Source organism: Lontra canadensis, unplaced genomic scaffold, assembly GCF_010015895.1.
Source record: "Lontra canadensis isolate GAN:19392208 unplaced genomic scaffold, GSC_riverotter_1.0 scaffold53, whole genome shotgun sequence".
Taxonomy (NCBI): domain Eukaryota; kingdom Metazoa; phylum Chordata; class Mammalia; order Carnivora; family Mustelidae; genus Lontra; species Lontra canadensis.
In genome coordinates this window covers 11714272-11733619 of record NW_022631047.1, presented here as the reverse complement: position 1 = coordinate 11733619, position 19348 = coordinate 11714272, and the positions used below count along the sequence as shown (strand labels likewise).

The 19348-nt window shown below is 44.8% G+C and overlaps 1 protein-coding gene across 1 annotated transcript; it reads right to left on the bottom strand.

The window, feature by feature from the left end:
* Positions 1-9027: 9027 nt before the first annotated feature.
* FGF23 (fibroblast growth factor 23) lies at positions 9028-18899 on the bottom strand. The gene is made up of 3 exons (XM_032874836.1): positions 18342-18899; positions 12868-12971; positions 9028-11293 (listed from the first exon to the last, which is right to left on the bottom strand). Exons 1-3 carry the CDS (start codon positions 18535-18537, stop codon positions 10856-10858), a joined length of 738 nt encoding a protein of 245 aa, XP_032730727.1. The 5' UTR covers positions 18538-18899; the 3' UTR covers positions 9028-10855.
* Between the last annotated feature and the right edge of the window lie 449 nt (positions 18900-19348).

The window sequence follows — 19348 nt, the reverse complement described above, 5'->3', positions numbered from 1 at the left end:
GGTAAGAATTCAAAATTTATATATTTTTTCCTTGTAGTAAAAAAGTTACCCAACGTCATTATTAGGAGTCTCTCCAAGTGATTTGTGATTCTACTCTATTCATACCTCCATGGGCCCATATTTGCTGGAGTTGGTGGGCTTGGTTCTGTTTTAGTGAGCTATGTAGTCCCATAACAATATCATAATTAGTTCCTGTAGCTTTGTAACTTAATATCCTGTAGGGTACATAATTCCTCTTCTTACATTCTTTTTTTTTTTAATTCAAGTTTTATTAGTTTCAGGTGTACACATAATGATCCAACAGTTCTGTGCGTTACTCAGTGTTCATCATGGTAAGTGTACTCATAATCCCCTGCACCTATTTCCTCTACGCCCCCACCCACCTCCCCTCTGGTAACCTGTTCTGTACACTTAAAATTCTGGTTGCTTGTGTCTTTTTTCTTTCTTTCTTTCTTTCTTTCTTTCTTTTTTTTTTTTTCTTCTATTTTGTTTCTTAAATTTCACTTAGGACTGAAATCATGTGGTACTTGTCTTTGTCTGACTTAGTTCACTTAGCATTATACCCTCTAGGTCCATCCACGTTGTTGCAAATAGCAAGATCTCTTTATTGTGGCTGAGTAATATTCCCTTGTGTATATATACAACATCTTCTTTATGCATTCATCTGTTGATGGACACTTGGGTTGCTTCCATGTCTCGGCTATTGTAAGTAATGCTGCAGTAAACATACGGGTGCGTATATCTTTTTGAATTAGTGTTTTCATATTCCTTGGGTAAATACCCAGTGGTGGAATTACTGGATCATACGGTAATTCTATTTTTCATTTTTTGAGTAAGCCCCACACTGTTTTCCACAGTGGCTGCATCAGTTTGCATTCCCACCAACAGGGCACAGAGGTTCCTTTTCTCTGTATCCTTGCTAACACTTGTAATTTTCTGGGTTTTTTGATTTTAGCCATTCTGATAGATGTGATACCTCCTTGTGATTTTGATTTGTATTTTCCTAATGATTAGTGATATTGAGCATCTTTTCATCTGTCTGTTGGCCATTTGTATATCTTCTTTGGAAAAATGTCTATAAGTTTTAAATTTATAATTAAACTAAATTAATTATAATTAAATTAAATCAAAATTAAATTAAAATTTAATTTAATTAAAATTAAATTTTTAATTTTTAATTGGGCTATTTATTTTTTTGGTGTTGGATTATATTAAAGTCTTTCTATATCTTGAATTTTCATGCCTTATCAGATATATCATTTGCAGATATCTTCTCCCAATCCGTAGATTGCTTTGTCGTTCTGTGGATGGTTTTTTTGCTCTGCAAAAACTTTTTATTTTGCTATAGTCCCATAGTTTCGTTTTGCCTTTGTTTCTCTTGTCTGGGGAGACATATCTAGAAAAATGTTTCCGTGGCTGATGTCAGAGACATTACTGCCTATATTTTCTCCTAGGAGTTTTATGGTTTCACATCTCACTTGAGGTCTTCAGTCCATTTTGGGTTTGTCTCTGTGTGTGGGGTAGGAAAGCATGTAGCTATCCAGTTTTCCCAGCACCATTTGTTGAAGATTCTGTCTTTTTCCTGTGGCATGTTCTTGCCTCCTTTGTAGATTAATTGACCATATACGGTATGGGTTGATTTCTGGACTGTATTCTGTTGTACTGATCTCTGTGGCTACTTTTGTGTCATTTTTCTTGTTTCATTTTTGTAGCTGTCCAAGTTATTTTTGTGCTCCTCTATTCTTCCATATACATTTTAGAATCAGTTTCCAGAAAAATTCAGTTGCAGATTTATTTGGAATCTAGTGCATTTGTTAATTTATCTGGTCACTCAATACGTATTTCCCAAGCATGGCACCCACATGTCAGGCTATTATAAGAACTATTAGAACTGTTATCAGAGCTGCAAATATATAGCAGTGAACAAAAAAATAGACCAAGTCTCCATCCTCGTGGAACCTGTAGTCTGTCAAGGAAGACAGATAAGTAACATGTCAGCGTGTGATCAGTGAGAGAGAGAAATGGAGCAAGGTAAGGGGAATAGAGACGCGAGGGAAGATGCTGCTTTATTTAGGGTTAAGTACAATAGGGCTTTCTAAAGTGTTCTCAGAGTTCTGAAGGGCTAGAGTGAGCTCTGCTGATCTCTGGGAGAAGAGCAACCCAGGCAGGGAGTAGAGAGAATTCAGAGACCCTGGGCAGGGATCTTATTTTGCATGCTTGACCTGCAGTGGGAGTTGGGAGAGTGGTAGTAGAAGAAGGCTAAAGGGAAGGGGAGGTGGGGTGGCCCCGTGGCCTACGCTAAGGATTATGGAGAGTGTTTGTTGATTGATCGTTGTCTGATGGGAGCAGTCAGTGACCCAGGAAAGGTTTGTGGTCAGAAGACTTGAATGCAAGTTCTAGGCCTGGCTCATAGTTTTGTGGCTCATCAGGTCTCTTAATACACCGGAGCTGCTGTTTGCTCACACTAAATAGAGAATAGTTCTAGTAACATATGTATGTGTGTGTGTGTGTGTGTGTGTGTGTGTGTGTGTATGTGTGTGTGTTTTCCTCCTGAAACCTGAGAGTAAGGTGGAGATGTCATGCTCTTTGTGTATTTCCTAAGAGCAAAGACGTTCTCATATAAAGCCAGAGAATAAATACCAAAATTTGATATTGGTACAATCTATTATCTAATCCACAGACCATATCTAATGTTTCTAATTATTCCATGGATGTGCCTAATGGCTGATTTTTCCCCATTCTAGCGTCCAGCCTAGGACTGCTGCATTTAATTGTCAGGTCTCTTCCTTCTCCTCTGATGTGGAATCATTTCTTCACCTCTCTGTCTTCCTTGACCTTGTTAAAAAAAAGAAATTATGTATGTGTTTATTTATTTATTATTTTTCTCCTGATACTTTTCATTATTATTACATTCATGTGATGCTTTTTGTCCGAATTACCCTAGAAAGGTTGTGTCTTTCATGAGTCTCATCGGGAAGTCCATGGTGTATGTCCAAGTCTGTCTGCCACAAAGTTGCTGTTTATATGGTTCCTTGTTGAGTTTCTGTCCTCTCTTTTAGTCTCCATTGATTCTTTTTTTTAAAAAAAGATTTTATTTATTTATTTGACAAAGAGAAAGCACGAGGAGGAGAAGCAGCAGAGGGAGAGGGAGAAGCAGACACTGTGGAGCAGGGAGCCTGATGTGGAGCTCGATCCCAGGGATCATGACCTAAGCTGAAGTCAGATGCTTAACCAACTAAGCCACCCAGGCACCCCATTGATTATTTTCTGGTTTTACCTCTGTATTTATTAGTGGGTATTCTACAGTAGGAAAGAACTTTCCCTTCTTCCCTACCTGTTTATTTATACCACTGTGAGCTCAGGGGTATTCAGTGACTCAGAATCCAGTAGTATTGTTATTTTGTGCTCAGATGGTCCCAAATTTGTTCCATGAGGGCCCTTTCAAGGTGCTTCTTGTGTGCTGTTGGTATATTCCCGTCATTCTCTAAGCACTACTTTCCCGCATAATAAGGTGCTCCCAACTTGGATTATTCTTTTCCAGCCCCAGTCCTGGGAATTGGCTTTTTCTCCAAAAACCCTGCTTCCTTTTAGTGGAAATGACATTTAGACACCAAGATCTGGATGCCAGGTGCGCCCGTTGCTAATCTCCGTCTTCCTTGTTTGTTTGTTGGTGGTGGTGTTCTTTTAAGATTTTTTATTTATTTGGCAGAGAAAGAGGGAGAGAGCACTCACAAGCAAGGGGGTGGGGGGCAGGGTGGCAGGCAGAGGGAGAAGCATGTTCCCTTCTGAGCAAGGAGCCTGATGCGGGGCTCAATCCCAGGACCCTGAGACCATGACCTGAGCCAAATGCAGACGGTCAACTGACTGAGCCACCCAGGCATCCCTCGGTCTTCCTTGTTATCACTGCATTAAATTCCAGTGTGTGAATATACCATACTCTATTCTGTTGTTGAGCACATAGACCATTTCCAACTTGGGAGCTATTATGAAAATGCTGCTGAAAATACTTTTTTTTTTTCCCCAAGTCTTTTGTGGACATATGTTTTCATTCCTCTTGGGTAGCCACCTGGGAGTGCATTTGCTGGGTAACAGAGTAGTTGTGGATGTGTGCTCAGTCTATGAAAAATTTGTCCAACTTTTCTCTAGGGTGGTCATATCATTTTATGCCCACCAGTAAAGTATGGCGATTCATATTCTCCCCAACATTGGATATCCTAAGTCTTATTTTAGCCATGATGGTGGATTTGTGGTGGTATCTTGCGGAGGTCATAATTTTTTACTAATTTTTTTCTAATTTTTATGAATTTTCACTAATGATATAGAGCACTTTATCACATGCATATTGTCTATTTATGTAGCTTTCTTTGAAAAAATGTCTTTTTTATTTTTATTTTTTATTTTGATTTTTTTAAAGATTTTATTGATTTATTTGATAGAGACAGAGATTACAAGTAGGCAGAGAGGCAGGCAGAGAGAGAGGAGGAAGCAGGCTCCCCGCTGAGCAGAGAGCCCGATGCAGGGCTTGATCCCAGGACCCTGAGACCACGACATGAGCCGAAGGCAGAGGCTTTAACCCACTGAGCCACCCAGGCGCCCCACAAAATATCTTTTTTAAATTGTGTTTGTTCTCTTATTTTTGAGCTTGAACTCTTCATATGTTATGGAGATATAAGTTCTTTGTCAGCTATCTGTGTGTATGTGTGAACGTATATACACTTTTATGGATTCATAATATTCCAGTTTTTATTTTTTCATTTTTAATATTTTTCAAAGATTTTTATTTATTTATTTGAGAGAGTGAAAGTGAGAGAGATCACAGAGGGAGAAGGAGAAGCAGACTCGCCACCAAGCAGGGAGTCTGCTATGGGGCTTGATCCTAGGACCCTGAGCACATGACCTGAGCCGAAGGCAGACACTTAACTGACTTTTCTAAGTGATGTTTTTAATGAGTAGTTGTTAATTTTCATAAGACTGATTTATGGTTATTGCTTCCTGTAGTCTAAGAAATCTCTGCCTAACTGGATTATGGAGACCTTTTGTTTTGTTTTAGAAGTTTTATAGTTTTCCCTTTTACATTTTGGTCTTTGTTCTATCTGGAATTAATTTTTGTGTAAGGGGTTGAGGTTCACGGTTTTTCACATGAATATCTTGTTATTCCATCAGCATTGGAGAAGACTTTCTCCCTGGATCGCTTTGATTCCTTTGCCAAAAATCAATTGACCATGTAAATGTGGGTCTATTTTTGGCTTTCTTATTTTCCTTTTCTTTGGCTGTTGCAAGTCCTTTGTATTTCCATATACATTTTTCAACAGACTTTATTTTATTACAGAAAAGTTGAGAAGGTAGTACCAAGAGTTTCCTGTGCTCAGTTTCCTCTTGTTGATATCATTTATTATCATAGTGCATTTGTTACAATTAATGAATCACTACCCATGCCTTATTATTAACTAAAGCACATTGTTTATTCAGATTCCCTTAGTTTTTACCTAATGTTTTTTCTGTTCCAGAACTCCCAATCCCATTTTTACCATATTACACTTAGTTGTTATGTCTCCTCAGGTCCCTCTTAGCTCGTCAGTTTATCGTCAGACTTTGGTTTTTGATCACCTTGGTAGTTTTGAGGGACACTGGTTGGATGTTTTATCAGATCCCTCTCTGTGGGACTTTAATGTTTTTCTCCTGATTAGAGTTGGGTTATAATTTTTTGAGAGAAGAATACAGGCAAAGTACCATTTTTATCCCATATCAAGAGTATGTACTATGAACACAACATATTCCTTTAGTTATTGACATTGACTTCGATGTTGATCTTGATCACCTGGCTGAGCTAGTGTCTGTGAGGTCTCTCCGTGGTCAGGTTACCCTTTGGGAGAAAGTCAGTTTACATGGCAGAGTTTTACGTTCCCCTCCTTGAAGACAGAGTATCCACGTGATTTTTTTGGAATTCTGCCTGAAAGAGTAGACTCTTCTCCCTCATTTATTTATTTATTCAATCACTGATTTTTTTCTGTAAGATTTTGAATTTTTGAGTTGAGACTATTTATTGGCTCCGTATAGGATCCATCTTGATGGACATTTCATATGTACCTGGACCTGAAAAGCATATTTTTCTATAGTTGTTGGGTTTAGTGTCCTAAAAATGTAAGTTCTGCGAAGTTCATTAATAGTGTTTCTCAGGGGCAGCTGGGTGGCTCAGAGGGTGGGCCTCTGCCTTTGGCTCAGGTCATGATCTCCGGGTCCTGGGATCGAGCCCCGCATCAGACTCTCTACTCAGTGGGGAGCCTGCTTCCCTTCCTCTCTCTCTGCCTGCCTCTCTGCCTACTTGTGATCTCTGTTTGTCAAATAAATAAATAAATAAAGTGTTTCTCAGATATTTCTATCCTTACTGATTTCCTTTTTAAAAGATTTTATTTATTTAAGAGAGAAAGAGAGAGAGAGCACAAACAGGGGAAGCATCAGAGGAAGAGGGAGAAGCCGGCTCCCTGACGAGCAGGGAGCCTGACATGGGGCTCGATCCTAGGGGAGACACTTAACAGACTGAGCCACCCAGCCGTCCCACTATTTATTCTTTCCTTTCCAATCTACTTTAAAGGTTGTTTAATAATTTTTTTCTTTCCAGTTATTGTTCTTTTTCAAGTATAGATTTTTTAAAAATTTCCTGAGATTCCTCATCTGTTTATTCTTTGCTGTCATACTTTCCTTTAAAACCTCACATGTATTTATAATAGCTGCTTTAAAGTTCTTGCCTGCTAATTACAACATCTGGGTTGGATTCTAGGGATTGCATTTTCTCTTGACTTGGGGCCATTTTCCCCTTTTTCTCACAGGGTATGGGTGATACCATGTATGGAGTCTGGTTTATGTCATCTTCCTTTAAATGGCATCGAGTTTGTTTTGAAAGACCGTTAAATTAGCGGCAGAGCATTGTGGCCTTGTCAGGCATGGTGTGATTCCCTGTTACAGCAGGTCTGTTTCAGTTTCAAATTTAGTTTTTGGGGTGTGTCCTCGTAAGGGCCCATTCTAAAGATGTGGCCTTTCAATGTCTCAGTTAAATGTTGATGTGCTCAGTGAGCCCCTGCACCCTGGCCTCGTTGGACCTCTGATAGTTCTCAGCACTTTTATGGCCTCTGGTATCACTCCCTGCTCATCTCCCAGTTCTGTAGCAGAAGGTCTTTGTAGGGTCTTGCTGAATTTTGCCCTGTGCAGGTGCAGTCCAGCCCTTGGCCAGAGGGCTGTGTGAACACGCAGACTGTGACGGCTCCCCTCCGCGCAGCTCGCCTTCCAGCGCCCCTGCCCCCACGAAGCCAGCTGCTTTGTCAGAGCAGGGCAGTTGTTGCCTCTGCCTGGGCTCCGTCTCCTCTGTGTTGTGAGGACAGGAGAGGTGATCATGGGGACTTGCTGCTTTTCTCCCAAAGATGATAGTCTGAAAACAATGGCCTCATCTATTTTCTAGCTGTTTGGGCAGATGGCACATCTGGTACCAGTTCTGTCTTATGACCGGAAGTTAGGCAATAAGTTAGTTAGGATGTGTGCAAGTTATGCACAAACAGTAAGTATTTATACAAATACGTGTAAGGGCTGTGATGCTATCTTTATCCCACCAGGATTTATAATTGTACAGACAAGATAAAGATTAGGCTTTAAATACTGGGTGTCCTGCCTATGGTTAGATCTCTGAAGCTTCTAGCAGCCAGATTGCACAATGTATCATAAAAGTGGGATGTACACATTTTTCTTCACTTACCTTCTCCCACTCTCACCCCACTAACTGTGTTGTGTTAAAAGTTTTAAATTTTCCTCTCTTCAGGGAGAACTTTCATGGACAGAGAAAAGAACTCTTCCAAGCCTGTGGAGGGGCAATGTTTATAGGACATCTTTTCTCTACAGTGTTTAATTCTCCTTCTGTAATGGAAGGAAGACCTATTTATTCCAAAATGGTTACTTTGGCACTGTTCTATTTGGGCCAGAAATAAAACAGAATCACTTATCCCTTCTGCCTTTTATTTCAGAAATACTATGGAGGGATGAACCTTATAAGCAGAGGCGATGTTAAAAAACAAAAACAGGAGAAATTTTAAAACAATAATCTGCCTTTGGAAAGTCTTAAGATTTTATGTGATTAAAGAAATAAGGCATTTGACCTCTAGTCCTGTATCTGTCCTGATTCCTGTCCCTCACCCTTCTCTGTGGTACAGAGGACTTGGTATTCAGACTCTTGGATGCAGTCAGAAGACAGTCTGGGGTTGTCAGAAGATCATTCGAAGGCGGGTTAAAATAGCAAACATGGCACTAAATTCTTTTACGTTTTTTATGGAAAGAGGCTAGGCAGTGAAAACTAACTGTAGTCTTGAGCTGATGTAAATTTGAATACAAATGTGTATTTGTATGTAATTGTGATGTAAAGGCCTCGTGGGCATCTTTGCTCCCTGTGTTTGGGGAGTTGTCAGGTAGAGATGAAAGAATGAATTCTAGGGGCCCCAGCTTCAGAAAGAGAAGTGGGTTCATTATCTTGGTGTCCTGCTACGAGGTCTCATAGGGCAGTAAAACTGTCTGTGTCCAGTAAGTACATCGCAAATGATTCACTGGGATATTGACGTGGTTAACTCTGTGGGTATTTTCCAAATACAAAATTCTCTCCTTAAAACACTTCTGAGCTGGAGTGATCAGAAATTCAGGGTCGATAAAATATTTTCCTTGCTTTTAGTAATGCTGTCAATCAAAATTGCTGAGTCCATTTATGAATGGCAGGACTGACTTTTAAAATTCTGACACTCTATTTGAATTCAGTATTGTGGTCTCTGGATTTTCACAGTGCTGCCCTCCCATAATCCCTTTCGTTATCATATTCTGACATGATTTCTTGTAGTAATACAGAAAGGAAAAAGCTAACAGAAGCTGAGATAAATTTTATTTTTCTTTCAAACAGAAGAAGGAGAAAAGGTGGGGTTACACTTTTATAAATATCTATAAATATTGAGCGATAAGCAAATTTTCCAAATAAATAAATAAATATCGCCATATGCTAAGGAACATAAGAAATTGTGGGGACCACCCCGACTCTGCCAAAAGAAGAACCCCTAATAAATGGTATTGCGTATATAAGATAATGACCAGTTTTCTGCCAGAGTCCTTTCCGGGATTTTATGTCTAGTTATCAGTATGGGGGAGCTTCCAAAAGCTTATAAACAGTGTAATATCTCTAACAGGAAATAAAAACTATGGAGAAAATACTTGCCATGCACTGCTATATGGGAGCATACACAGTTTTAGCATTTCAGAATAGGAACCAGTCCTTCAAGTTCAGCTTAAAACCGTCAAGTGAAAACAGTTGTCCGATATTTCAGAAGTAAAAAGAACAGATTTGTTTCTAAGGCTGGGTGCATGATGGCAGTGGGAAAAAGCAAGGTGATGTGAAGAAGCTGTTGCTAGCTAGCATTCTGCTCTGTGGGCGGCCATCTAACAGAGGTAAGAACATGGGACCCCCCCCACCCCCGCCACTCCATAGAAAGACTCTGAGTCAGGTGGTAAGGCTAGGTAGAGGGAGGCTGAGCATCAGGCCCACCTGGCTGGTGCCTCAGCTATTGGGTGAGTGAGGTTTGGTTTTCACGGGACCAAAAACTGTCTTCATGTAATGCCCCCAGAATTTGCAAGTGGCCAAGACTGGAACATGTCAGCCCAGGAGTGTTTACCTCTGGAGCCAGTGCTGGAGAGCCATAAGCAGAGCATAGAGAAGAGCTGACAGTGTTGTCTTTGGGTAACTCCTACATTTTGGTCCCCTGATTATCGGACTTCTTGTCCCCTGAGTCCTTGATACCACTTCACTTCCACAGAAGATGGAACCCAAGAGCAATCCCATTGTCGCAAGATTCCCTCCCTGTGTCGGTTTGGTAGTTAATCCTGAATGCAATACTACTCAGCTGGGAAGTAGGCTTCATAAATGCCTCAGAGGGGAATTTGAATTTATTTCCATTTAAAAATTTATTTCAAAAAAATTTTTTTTTCCATTTCCTAGCAGGGGAGATTTTCATGAGCCAATGCCAAAGCTCTTCCCCTGGCCAAATTCACTAAAGCCCAAGACGAGGCCCATAGACAGGGTTATGTCACGGTCTGCTTGGGAGCAGGCAGGGTCCTTCTCGTCCCTTCGGCTCTGGCTACATAGAACGGGAGAGAGCCTGGCAAGGGGGACCCACTCCATAGGGAGGTTGAATTTTCTAGCTTGATTTCTTGCCTTGGTTGTCCCAGCATTCTAGTTCCCTTTTGACCAGCCTACTACCCATCTTTCTGACAGCTCTTCTCCAGAGATGCTCAAGGAAGAGAAAAGCCTTGAGATTAGGATTTTACCAGTTTGCCCAGGTCAGCTGTTAATGCCCTAGTCAAGGTTGCAGACTCAAATGCCAACAGGGTCGGGGCTGGTGCCACAAACGTCAGGAGCAGTAGAGATACTGCTGGCATTGGCTCTTCCCTTCACCTTCGAGGCGGTGAGCTCACTAAGCCTATGCTTGGGTTTTAATGCTGGACTGATGAAGAGGAGAGGCATAGGGAAGAGGAACTGCCGGGGGTGTTGGGGGGATGGGTGGCGGTCGGGGTGGGAATCCCTCTCTCCTTCACCAAGGCGAAACTTCTAGTTTTATCTTTCTGGGCTTCAGAGTTTGGACAGGTGGCATAGGCAGGGTGGGGAAGGTGGTGAAACCGCCATGACTCAGGCCTTAAAGATACATTCTCGGGGGACCTCCTGGCGCTAACTGCCCGCTCCACCCCCACCTTCCCTTTCCCTGCACTGCAGAGGGCGCGGGTCCCCCTGAAGACAGTTTGGTTTTCTGAAAGGCTGCTGGGAAAGGATTCCTTTCTGGTTTCCCTAGATGAACTTGGGGAAGGGGTGGCACCTGTCCACGCCCATCCCCCCCGCGTGCACATTCACCCGGTTGCCTCTGAGCACCCCTAACGGGTCGCTGGCCACCACACTGTTGTCCTCGGCGCTCGGGAGCTCCTGGGAGCAGGAGGCCGGGGCGGGGGTCATGCGGGGCCGGGGCTTCAGCACGTTCAGCGGGTCGTGCTCCATGTCCTCTGCGCTGCGCGTGTGCCGCCGTGGCCGGGGGGTGTTGAAGTGGATGAGGGGGATCTCGTTCCTCCGGGACAGGAACTGGGAGTAGGGTGGCGGGTTGGTGCCCGGCAGGAAGGCCCTCTTGGCCTGGCCCAGGCTGACGAGGAAGCGGTGCTGCGGGGAGTGGTACACGTCGTAGCCGTTTTCCAGTGTCCGCTGTCGGAACCTGCAGCTCTCGGGGCTGAAGAGGTGCTGAAAGGGAAGGCGGTGGGGTGAGCGCCCCGCCCGGGCCGAGTGCTCCGCCCCCGGACCCCGCCAGCCCCTCCGGGGTGGGGGTTCTGGGCATGGCTTAGCCCTCCCTCCGGGGCTCCATCAGAGGGTCGTCCTTAACCCCTCGCTCCCTTCTGCGGGGGGATCTGGCCTGCGCTTTCCAGTTGCCCAAGCAGGCAGCACGGCTGGGAATTGCAGGGAGCGGCAGCAGCATCCCACACAGCCCCCGAGCCCAGGGCCCTCCGCCCGCCCTGTACCCGCTGGCTCGGCTCTGGGCTGGCCACCGCAGCCTTTTGTCCAGCTTCTGGAGGGACAGCCAACTTCAATACAACCCTGGCCCTCCCACCTCTGCCTTTGGCTGGAAGTTGGCTTGGGTCTGTCTCCTTGCCTGGAGAAAGGAGGGGGGATGGGATTTGTAGGGTCAGACATAACTGAGGGTACTCACACTCAGAGATAATGTGCTTTGGGATTTGGGGCTGGGAACTCTGGCAGCAGATGACTAGGTTTGAACCCTCACTCTGCCACTAACTAGTACTCGGTTTTACCAAAAGCCTTCTAGACCGTCGCATGTTGTTTCCGTTAATCCTCAAACTCCACGGAGTGTTTTTACAGATGAGGACTATCTATATGCCTAAATGTGGTCCAGAGATATTTTAATTGAATGCCCATATTGTTCCACAAAGAGTTGTCTACTTGTGGCCAGATAATGTAGTAGGTGCTGGGACACGGCAGCAAGCCAAACAGGAAGTCTTTGCTGTCATGGTATTTCTAGTGGGTCTGTCTGGTGGTAAGAGGTTCCTGAGATGAGCAGTCCTCCTATTGTATGACCTCAAAATCCTTTGGAATATGCCTGCATCCTGTGGTTTGGGAAATCCTATGCTTACCAATCTGAATGACCAGCATCCACAGTTAAGGCAGAGATCATTCATGAGAGGTCTTCATTTTATTCTAATTTTTAACGATTTTATTTGTTTATTTGACAGAGAGAGAGGGAATGAGCACAAGCAGGGGTGTGGTGGCAGGCGGAGGGAGAGGGAGAAGCAGACTCCCTGCTGAACAAGGAACCAGATGAGGGACTCGATCCCAGGGCTCTGGGATCATGATCTGAGCCAAAGGCAAGTCCCCAACTGACTGAACCACCCAGGTGTCCCCATGACAGATCTTTAACTGGAGGGAGATCCCAATTTACTTCTTCCAGGTGAGGAAACTGATGTGGAGAAAAGTGAGGGAATCAGCCTGAGGTCAAGAAGGTGTAAAAGAATCAGGAAGACACGCATGGCTTCTCACTAGAGGACCCATGTACAAGGTGCTGTGTAGATGCATAGATGGGTGCCCGTAGGCGATCAGACTAGAGGCTACGAGAACCAGAACTCCAGAACCAGACTATGTGGGTTCGAGCCCCAACTGCATAAACCTGAACATCTGCTACTTAGATTGACTAAATCACTCCGTGAAAACATCACCAAGCACTGCCAATGGAATCTTTCTAAGATTTTATGTTTCCGCGAAGAAATAGATTATCTTTAAATGGTGGCCAGCCCAAAAAAGAAACTCACGGATCCAAAGATGTTGCCTCTGAAGTCCATACAGAGGTACCGCCTGCTCATCACCCCTGTGATCACCACAAAACCGGCATCCTCTGATCGGATCATCAGGGCACCTACGGAGAAAATCATCGAGGTCAAAACCTGGCTGCATGTCCCATTCCTAACTTCGAACCCTTCCTGAAAACGCACCTGCCTGAAAACTTGCTGGGTGGATTCTCAGCGTGCTGATTTCACTTCACCCTCCCTTGTCCTTACTGGTTCAGCTTCATTTCTTCTGATTCCTCCCTTGCAAACTCCCACACACCCCGCCCCCCTGCTTGCCCCCTGTTTCCACCTTGTGTCTTTCCGGAGCACTCTGAACTCCCAGCATTCTCTCCTCCGTGCCGGACACATGTTTCCCTCTCCCTGTTCTGTCTCTACTTCCCCCATTGCCCGGCTAATGCCTCTTCATGTCTGTGGCTGTCATCACGTTCTCACAAGCCTTCTGGGCTTTTGGGATTTTTAAATCTACACCGAGATGTCCTTCAAGGATCCAGCTTGTAAATAAAGCCTGACGTTCCCTCAGGGATCTGCACGGTAGTCCGTGATCCCTCACCCAACACCTGTTATGAATCCAGAACTGCACGAGAATTGATCTCCCCCTCCCTTCTCTGCTTATTGAAGTCTCTCATCCTTCCATGCCAGGCTCAGATGTCACTTGCTATGAAGAATTTCCTAATCTCCCTATTCCGAACGAACGCCCTCACCTGCATTACAGAGTGTATGTCATTCACCTGACCTTGACCAAGTTCAGGTTATCTAGGGCCTCCCCTAGAGAGAGCTCCCTGGGAGGAGAGGGCTTATTTCTCTGTGTCTGTTAGATACCACGGATGCACAGAATTTCTTCTTGGGTCTTTACTGCTACTCTCTGTCCTCTTCTTGCTTGGCGGTGTCCACTCCAGGGCAGTCCCTCAAGGTCCTTCAGGGTCCCCACTCAACAACCAGTCTCCAACAAGGGCCTAAACCCCACACATACCACCCACACTTTAAATAATCCGTAACTGCCTGCCCTCGTGTAATTGTAACAATTGCAATGCATTGTACCAAGGACCAGTTAAAGTCTAAAGCTGTTTTGTGGCAAGAGAATCATTCAGCAAGAGTTCCACCCCAAATGCTGCTTAATTACCTGACATTTTCTGCTAAAAATCATTTAAGTCTTTGGAGTCACTTGCATTTACTTACCACAGAATTTCCATATGTGTCTCCTTTGGCCTCACAACCCCCTGGCAGCTGTTCAAACTTCTGTTTTAGAAAGGTAGTATGGAGAGGTTGAAAATGCCCGGGATCTGTGCCCAGGAAGTGGGGTGACTTACACCTGGGTCTCCCACCTTTCCCTGAGTAGGCTCAACTCTGAGAAGAGTATCAGACAATACTTAGACCCCAGCTGAGGATAGAGCTTCGTTTGGACTAAAATTGGAATGATGTAAGACAGAGGGAAGGAGGGCCGGAGCAAGCCCAGAAAGGCGAGAAAGCAAGAAGGCCAAGGAGAAACATTAATTTGTTCCCACGTTTGGCTAAGGGTCAATCTTGAGGGAAGCTTCTGGAAGTGGGGTGGGGTATAGGAGGTGCAGAGGTTATTTAAATTGCCCCATGATGAGGTCTGCCTACGGGTCTCAAATATATGGCTAATCCTAGGACAAACTCTGAGAGAAACAAAGAAATGTATTAAAATAAGTTTCTGTCCTGATGAATTTTCAGCCTAACTGGGAAAAAATAACACATAGTCACTGGTTTTGAGTGGTTGCACTTAGGTACTTTACAGATTCTAAATTCTCAAAACAACTGTGATCTGGTTAGTCTTATTAGTATTAACATGGGTGGCAGCAGCATCCCCATTTATGTGCAGAGGGAACAAAGGCAGGATTTAAAGTGAGGACAGCCACTCTAACATCCTCTTCCTACAACCCAGCAATCACCTCCAACAGAAACCACCCCCAGCCTGAGGAGACAAAACCAAATGCCAAGATCCGTGGCGTAACCCGTGAGAACCCCAAGTCACACTGCCCCTGAGAGGGTCGGGGAAGGGGCACTGAGCCAGGAACCAGGGCACGTGGATTCTGGTCCCAGATATGCCACTTCCTAACTCAGTAGTCTTGGACAAGTCGTTGTTCCAGCCTCAGGTTCCTTAGCTGCGTAAAGAGGGTGATAGTAGCTGGCCTGCCGACTTTACAGGGTTCTGATCAGAAATAAACGCAATGGCGGTTGGAAAAGTGACTTTTTTCAAGGAGCATGGAGCAAATGGAAGGCATTAGGTAGCATGCGCTGGCCTGCCACTTACGGCAAGCCCAGACTTCGGCAGCCACGCGGGTCTGGTGCTCGGGGTCGGGGTGGGCCGTGTGCGAGCCACAGAAGCTCCTGGGCTCTGGGGCCGGTCCCAGTAGCAAACAGCCTGGAGGGGAACCTTGAGCAGCTGCTACAGATGATGCACAGTCTTGAGTCAAACCAATAGGAACCAATGAGAAAGTGCAAAAAAGGGAAGAGACAGGTGGCCTTCCCTTTGCCTGTGTGGAAGGCGTGTTTTCACAGGCCACGGAGGTTGTCGGGCAGAATCTGGCAGAAGGAAGGCACGACAACCTATTGCAGCCAGGTGGGCCTGACGGACTGGCCTGTGATCCCAAAAGAAGCATGGGGTTGGGGTCAAGGTGTCCTCTAGGTGACCTCAAGCCAGTGTATTTCCTTAACCTTTGTTTTTCAGAGGTAGTGGGATCGTTGACCTCGTTTGGTCATCTTGAGAGTGTAATGAGATAATATTTTTCTCCACAATAAAAACACTTTCTAGAATGCTAGTAATTTTACTATTGCCACTTGCCTCCACTCTGCTCTAGAAGTGGGAAATTATCGGAGCACCTGGGTGGCTCGGTTGACCGTCCAACTCTTGTTTGGGTTCAGGTCATGATCTCAGGATCCTGGGATTTGTGCCCAGCAGGGACTCTGCTTGAGGATTCTCTCCCTTTCCCTCTTCTTCTGCCCCTCCCCTTATGCTCTCTTTCTATCAAATAAATAATAAATCTTACAAAAAAAAAAGTAGACAATGATTGGCTCTGTTCTATTCTCATGCTGGTAAATGATGATGGTGGATGTAAAGTGCTTCTAGCTCCTGGAAAGAAAGATACTATTTTGCAAGATTAAAGAGCCCCAGGATAATTCAGCTTCAAGTAGAGAGAGCACCAGTGGGGAAAATGGAAGAAGGAAAAATATCAGGATCTTGGACGTGGTATTAACCACAGGTAGTAGGCATCTCTTCTGCTGTTTTCCACGAAATGGGGATAGTGGGGAGTGGGAGGGTGGCCTTCTTCATAGTAGGATCAGAGACACAGACATCAGAGAGGCTCTCTGACATCAGCACTGTGAGTCCCAAGAATCTTACAGGCAGGTAATTTCACAATGACTGACAACCCAAGGATGGATTGGGCACTCAGCTATTAATCAAGAATTGCCTAAAGCACAATTATCAAATGAACCATATTTCACCAGCAAGGTATAATTAATTAGGAGGAATAAAACAACACACACACTCCCATCAGTGTAAGCATATCCTCCACCAGTCTGTGAATGACTTGTGCTACTTATCTGCACGCCTCAGCGTTTCCTTTTTCTGTTTTTGCTAACTTTTGACCTCTGTATATACATTTATTTGGGTAATGACACAATGACTGATTTGAGTAATATAAAGGGTTATGTAAAGTAGGACGAGTAAGTCTCCTTCCCCCCCACCAGGACCCCCCAACCCGAGTTGCCCTCTGATGGTTTGTTTTGATTTCTAGAGACATAATGCTTGGCTATTGTCTACATCTGGCAAAATAAAATCATTCCTAACAACAACAACAACAACAAAGTCTGAAATAATTTCCCTGCATTTTGCTTCTTCTCAATCATTTTAATTCACTCCCCACTGGAATGAGTGCCTCCTCTGAGCCTGATGCCAGTAGATATTTGAGGAAAGAGTTCTCCAGCTCAGGCTGCTGGCTTATAGGCAGAGCACTCACACTGTTCCACACAGCTCACCAGAGCCGTCTCACACCCTCTCCATCATGCTCGAGGGTGTGTCCTTGAGGGTTTCTTTCAGTAAAAGCTTTTGTTACATATCTCTTGAATAAAATGAGCAACACTTTGTATGCACCAAGTGTATCCAGATTTAGTGCAGATTTTTGCCATTAAACTCCAACCTGGTTTCCCAAATGTTGTCTCCCGAACCCTACCACATCCCCTGGAGTTCTGGAAACTGCCTGATACCTGCAGAGAACTTTGGTCCCTCCTCTCATCTCCCATCATCATCCATTGAGCACTTGAAGAGGTAGGCACGGCTGGCTTTCCCTGTGCACGTATTTTGCTACAGTTTGAGGGACCTTTGATTCCGCACAGCAAGGTCACAGAAAATTATCATTTAGTTCAGTACAACAATAAGGGCAAATCATTATTCCCATAAGAAGTTTCCTTTAATGAAACAGACAGTGATTACTCCGTCATTCCTTCCATTTGCTCTAGGTTGAATCAGCTTGCATTCTTCTGTATCCTCGGTGTACCTTTGACACATTCTTGTGAAGTAGAAGACCTTGTCTTTTTCCATACTCCTCCCCTCTTACCACAGAATCCCCTATGTAGGTGCTCACGAAGGCACCCTTATTTGAATCACAGCTAACTGATCAACTGTGGACTGTGATCCAGCTTGTCACAAACCCAAACCTTAAACCCAAACCATTCCAGTGGCCTCATGTTGCCAAGCAGTTCCCAACTAGCTCAATCTGCCACTGAGTGGAAATTTCAGCTCCACAGAGAGGAATCACCAACCGATAGCAAACTGGGTACCTCTGAAGCCCCCAGAAAACATGCTGGGAGCAGGGATGCATGGACGGTTCATGCGCTTGGTCAGACCCATCAAGACAACACACCTGGACAGTCTGTCTTTAGTACATCTTTCCTGAGAAGTTTTATCAGACCAGAATATTAGAAACTCAGAGTTGGAAAGAGCCCCTGAGTTCATCTATCCCAATCCTAGGTCTGATACAGGAACCTTCTCTGTAACCTCCATTGTTAGCCCTGTCCAAAGTTTATGAGCCAAACTCAGTGTCAATGACCTATCTGGTTTTTCCCCCTTTCAGCTTCCTTGCCTTTCTTTCTGTACATTTTTGGACTCTTTGTATAGGACAAAGTGAGAGTGCTGCTATTGTGGGAAGAGGGATTATAGTTAAGACAAATTAATCGTGTTGGAAGAAACAAGTAAATGCTAATTAAGAATCTTCTCCCCAGGGCTAAGCACACATGCGTGCGTGCGCGCACACACACACACACACACACACACACAATTGGATTCCAGGCAAGAAGCTAGGAGGCTGGAGTAGTACTCTGGTCTAGCCCAAGGCATCCCCAGATCTCTTGGAGGTGGGTGGACGGAGGAGCTCTCCAATCTTCCTGGCCGGAAAAAATCCCCTACTCCCCCTACTCACTGTAGATGGTCTGGTGGGGTGTGCCATCCACACGGCCATCCTTGTGGATCTGCAGGTGGTAGCTGTTCCTGGCGGTGGCCGTGTACAGGTGGGTCAGGCCACCCCAGCTGGAGCCAAGCAGCGGGGAGGCGTTGGGATAGGCTCTCACTACCCAGCACAGGACAGAGACCAGGAGCCCAAGGCGGGTCCCTGACATTGCTCTGAATGGCTGGCTGGAGTTTGAAACCTGACACTGCCTGTGCCTCCCAGGCCTTTTCCTCCTCTTCTCTGTGGGTGTCTGGCCTGCGGATCCTAGCTGGATTCCCTCCTTTTTTCCCTCGGACTTTTAAAGGGTAGCTGTGTGACATCAAACAGGAAAAACTCCACTGTCCACATCCTCTGTGTTGTAACCAGCCCGTTGGAAGAGAACGCAGAGCCCTCCAAGGTTCACGGAAGGCACGTCGTTATACTCACACACACACACACACACACACACCCCTCAATTTCATGCCAGCGCTCCAAAAAGTGAATGATGTGTGGGCAAAAGTTATCTATGATTCTGGGTTGTCTGTTGACCTGTCCCACTTCCACCAGGAAATGTGAAGGGAGCCAGCAGTTCTGGAAAAAAAAAAAAAAAAACAACAACCAGCTTCAGTCCTGTAGTCGACAGACTCCTGTGCAATTAATCTCTCATTGAGTCTACTCATTTTGGTTTTCTCCATCCTTTTAATTCCTATCAGCAACTGTGTATCCGGTGATTTCTCTGTGCACAGCACCGGGTGGGTGTCTTGAAGGTACAGAAATAACACAGGACACCATCAGGCAGAGAGCACCCTCTGAGATCCTTCTTCATGAAGATACGGGAGCTGCAAACAGAGGTCCAAAAGCCCAAGTTGCCACCTTGGGAAGATTTCAAAATAGGAAGAAAGGAAACCAGGCCTTGAGGTCACTGCTGCTCTATGAAATTCTGAGGTTTGAGTTCTTGGTTTTCCTAGTTCAGACTGTGTAAGGGCAACCAAACTGGTATT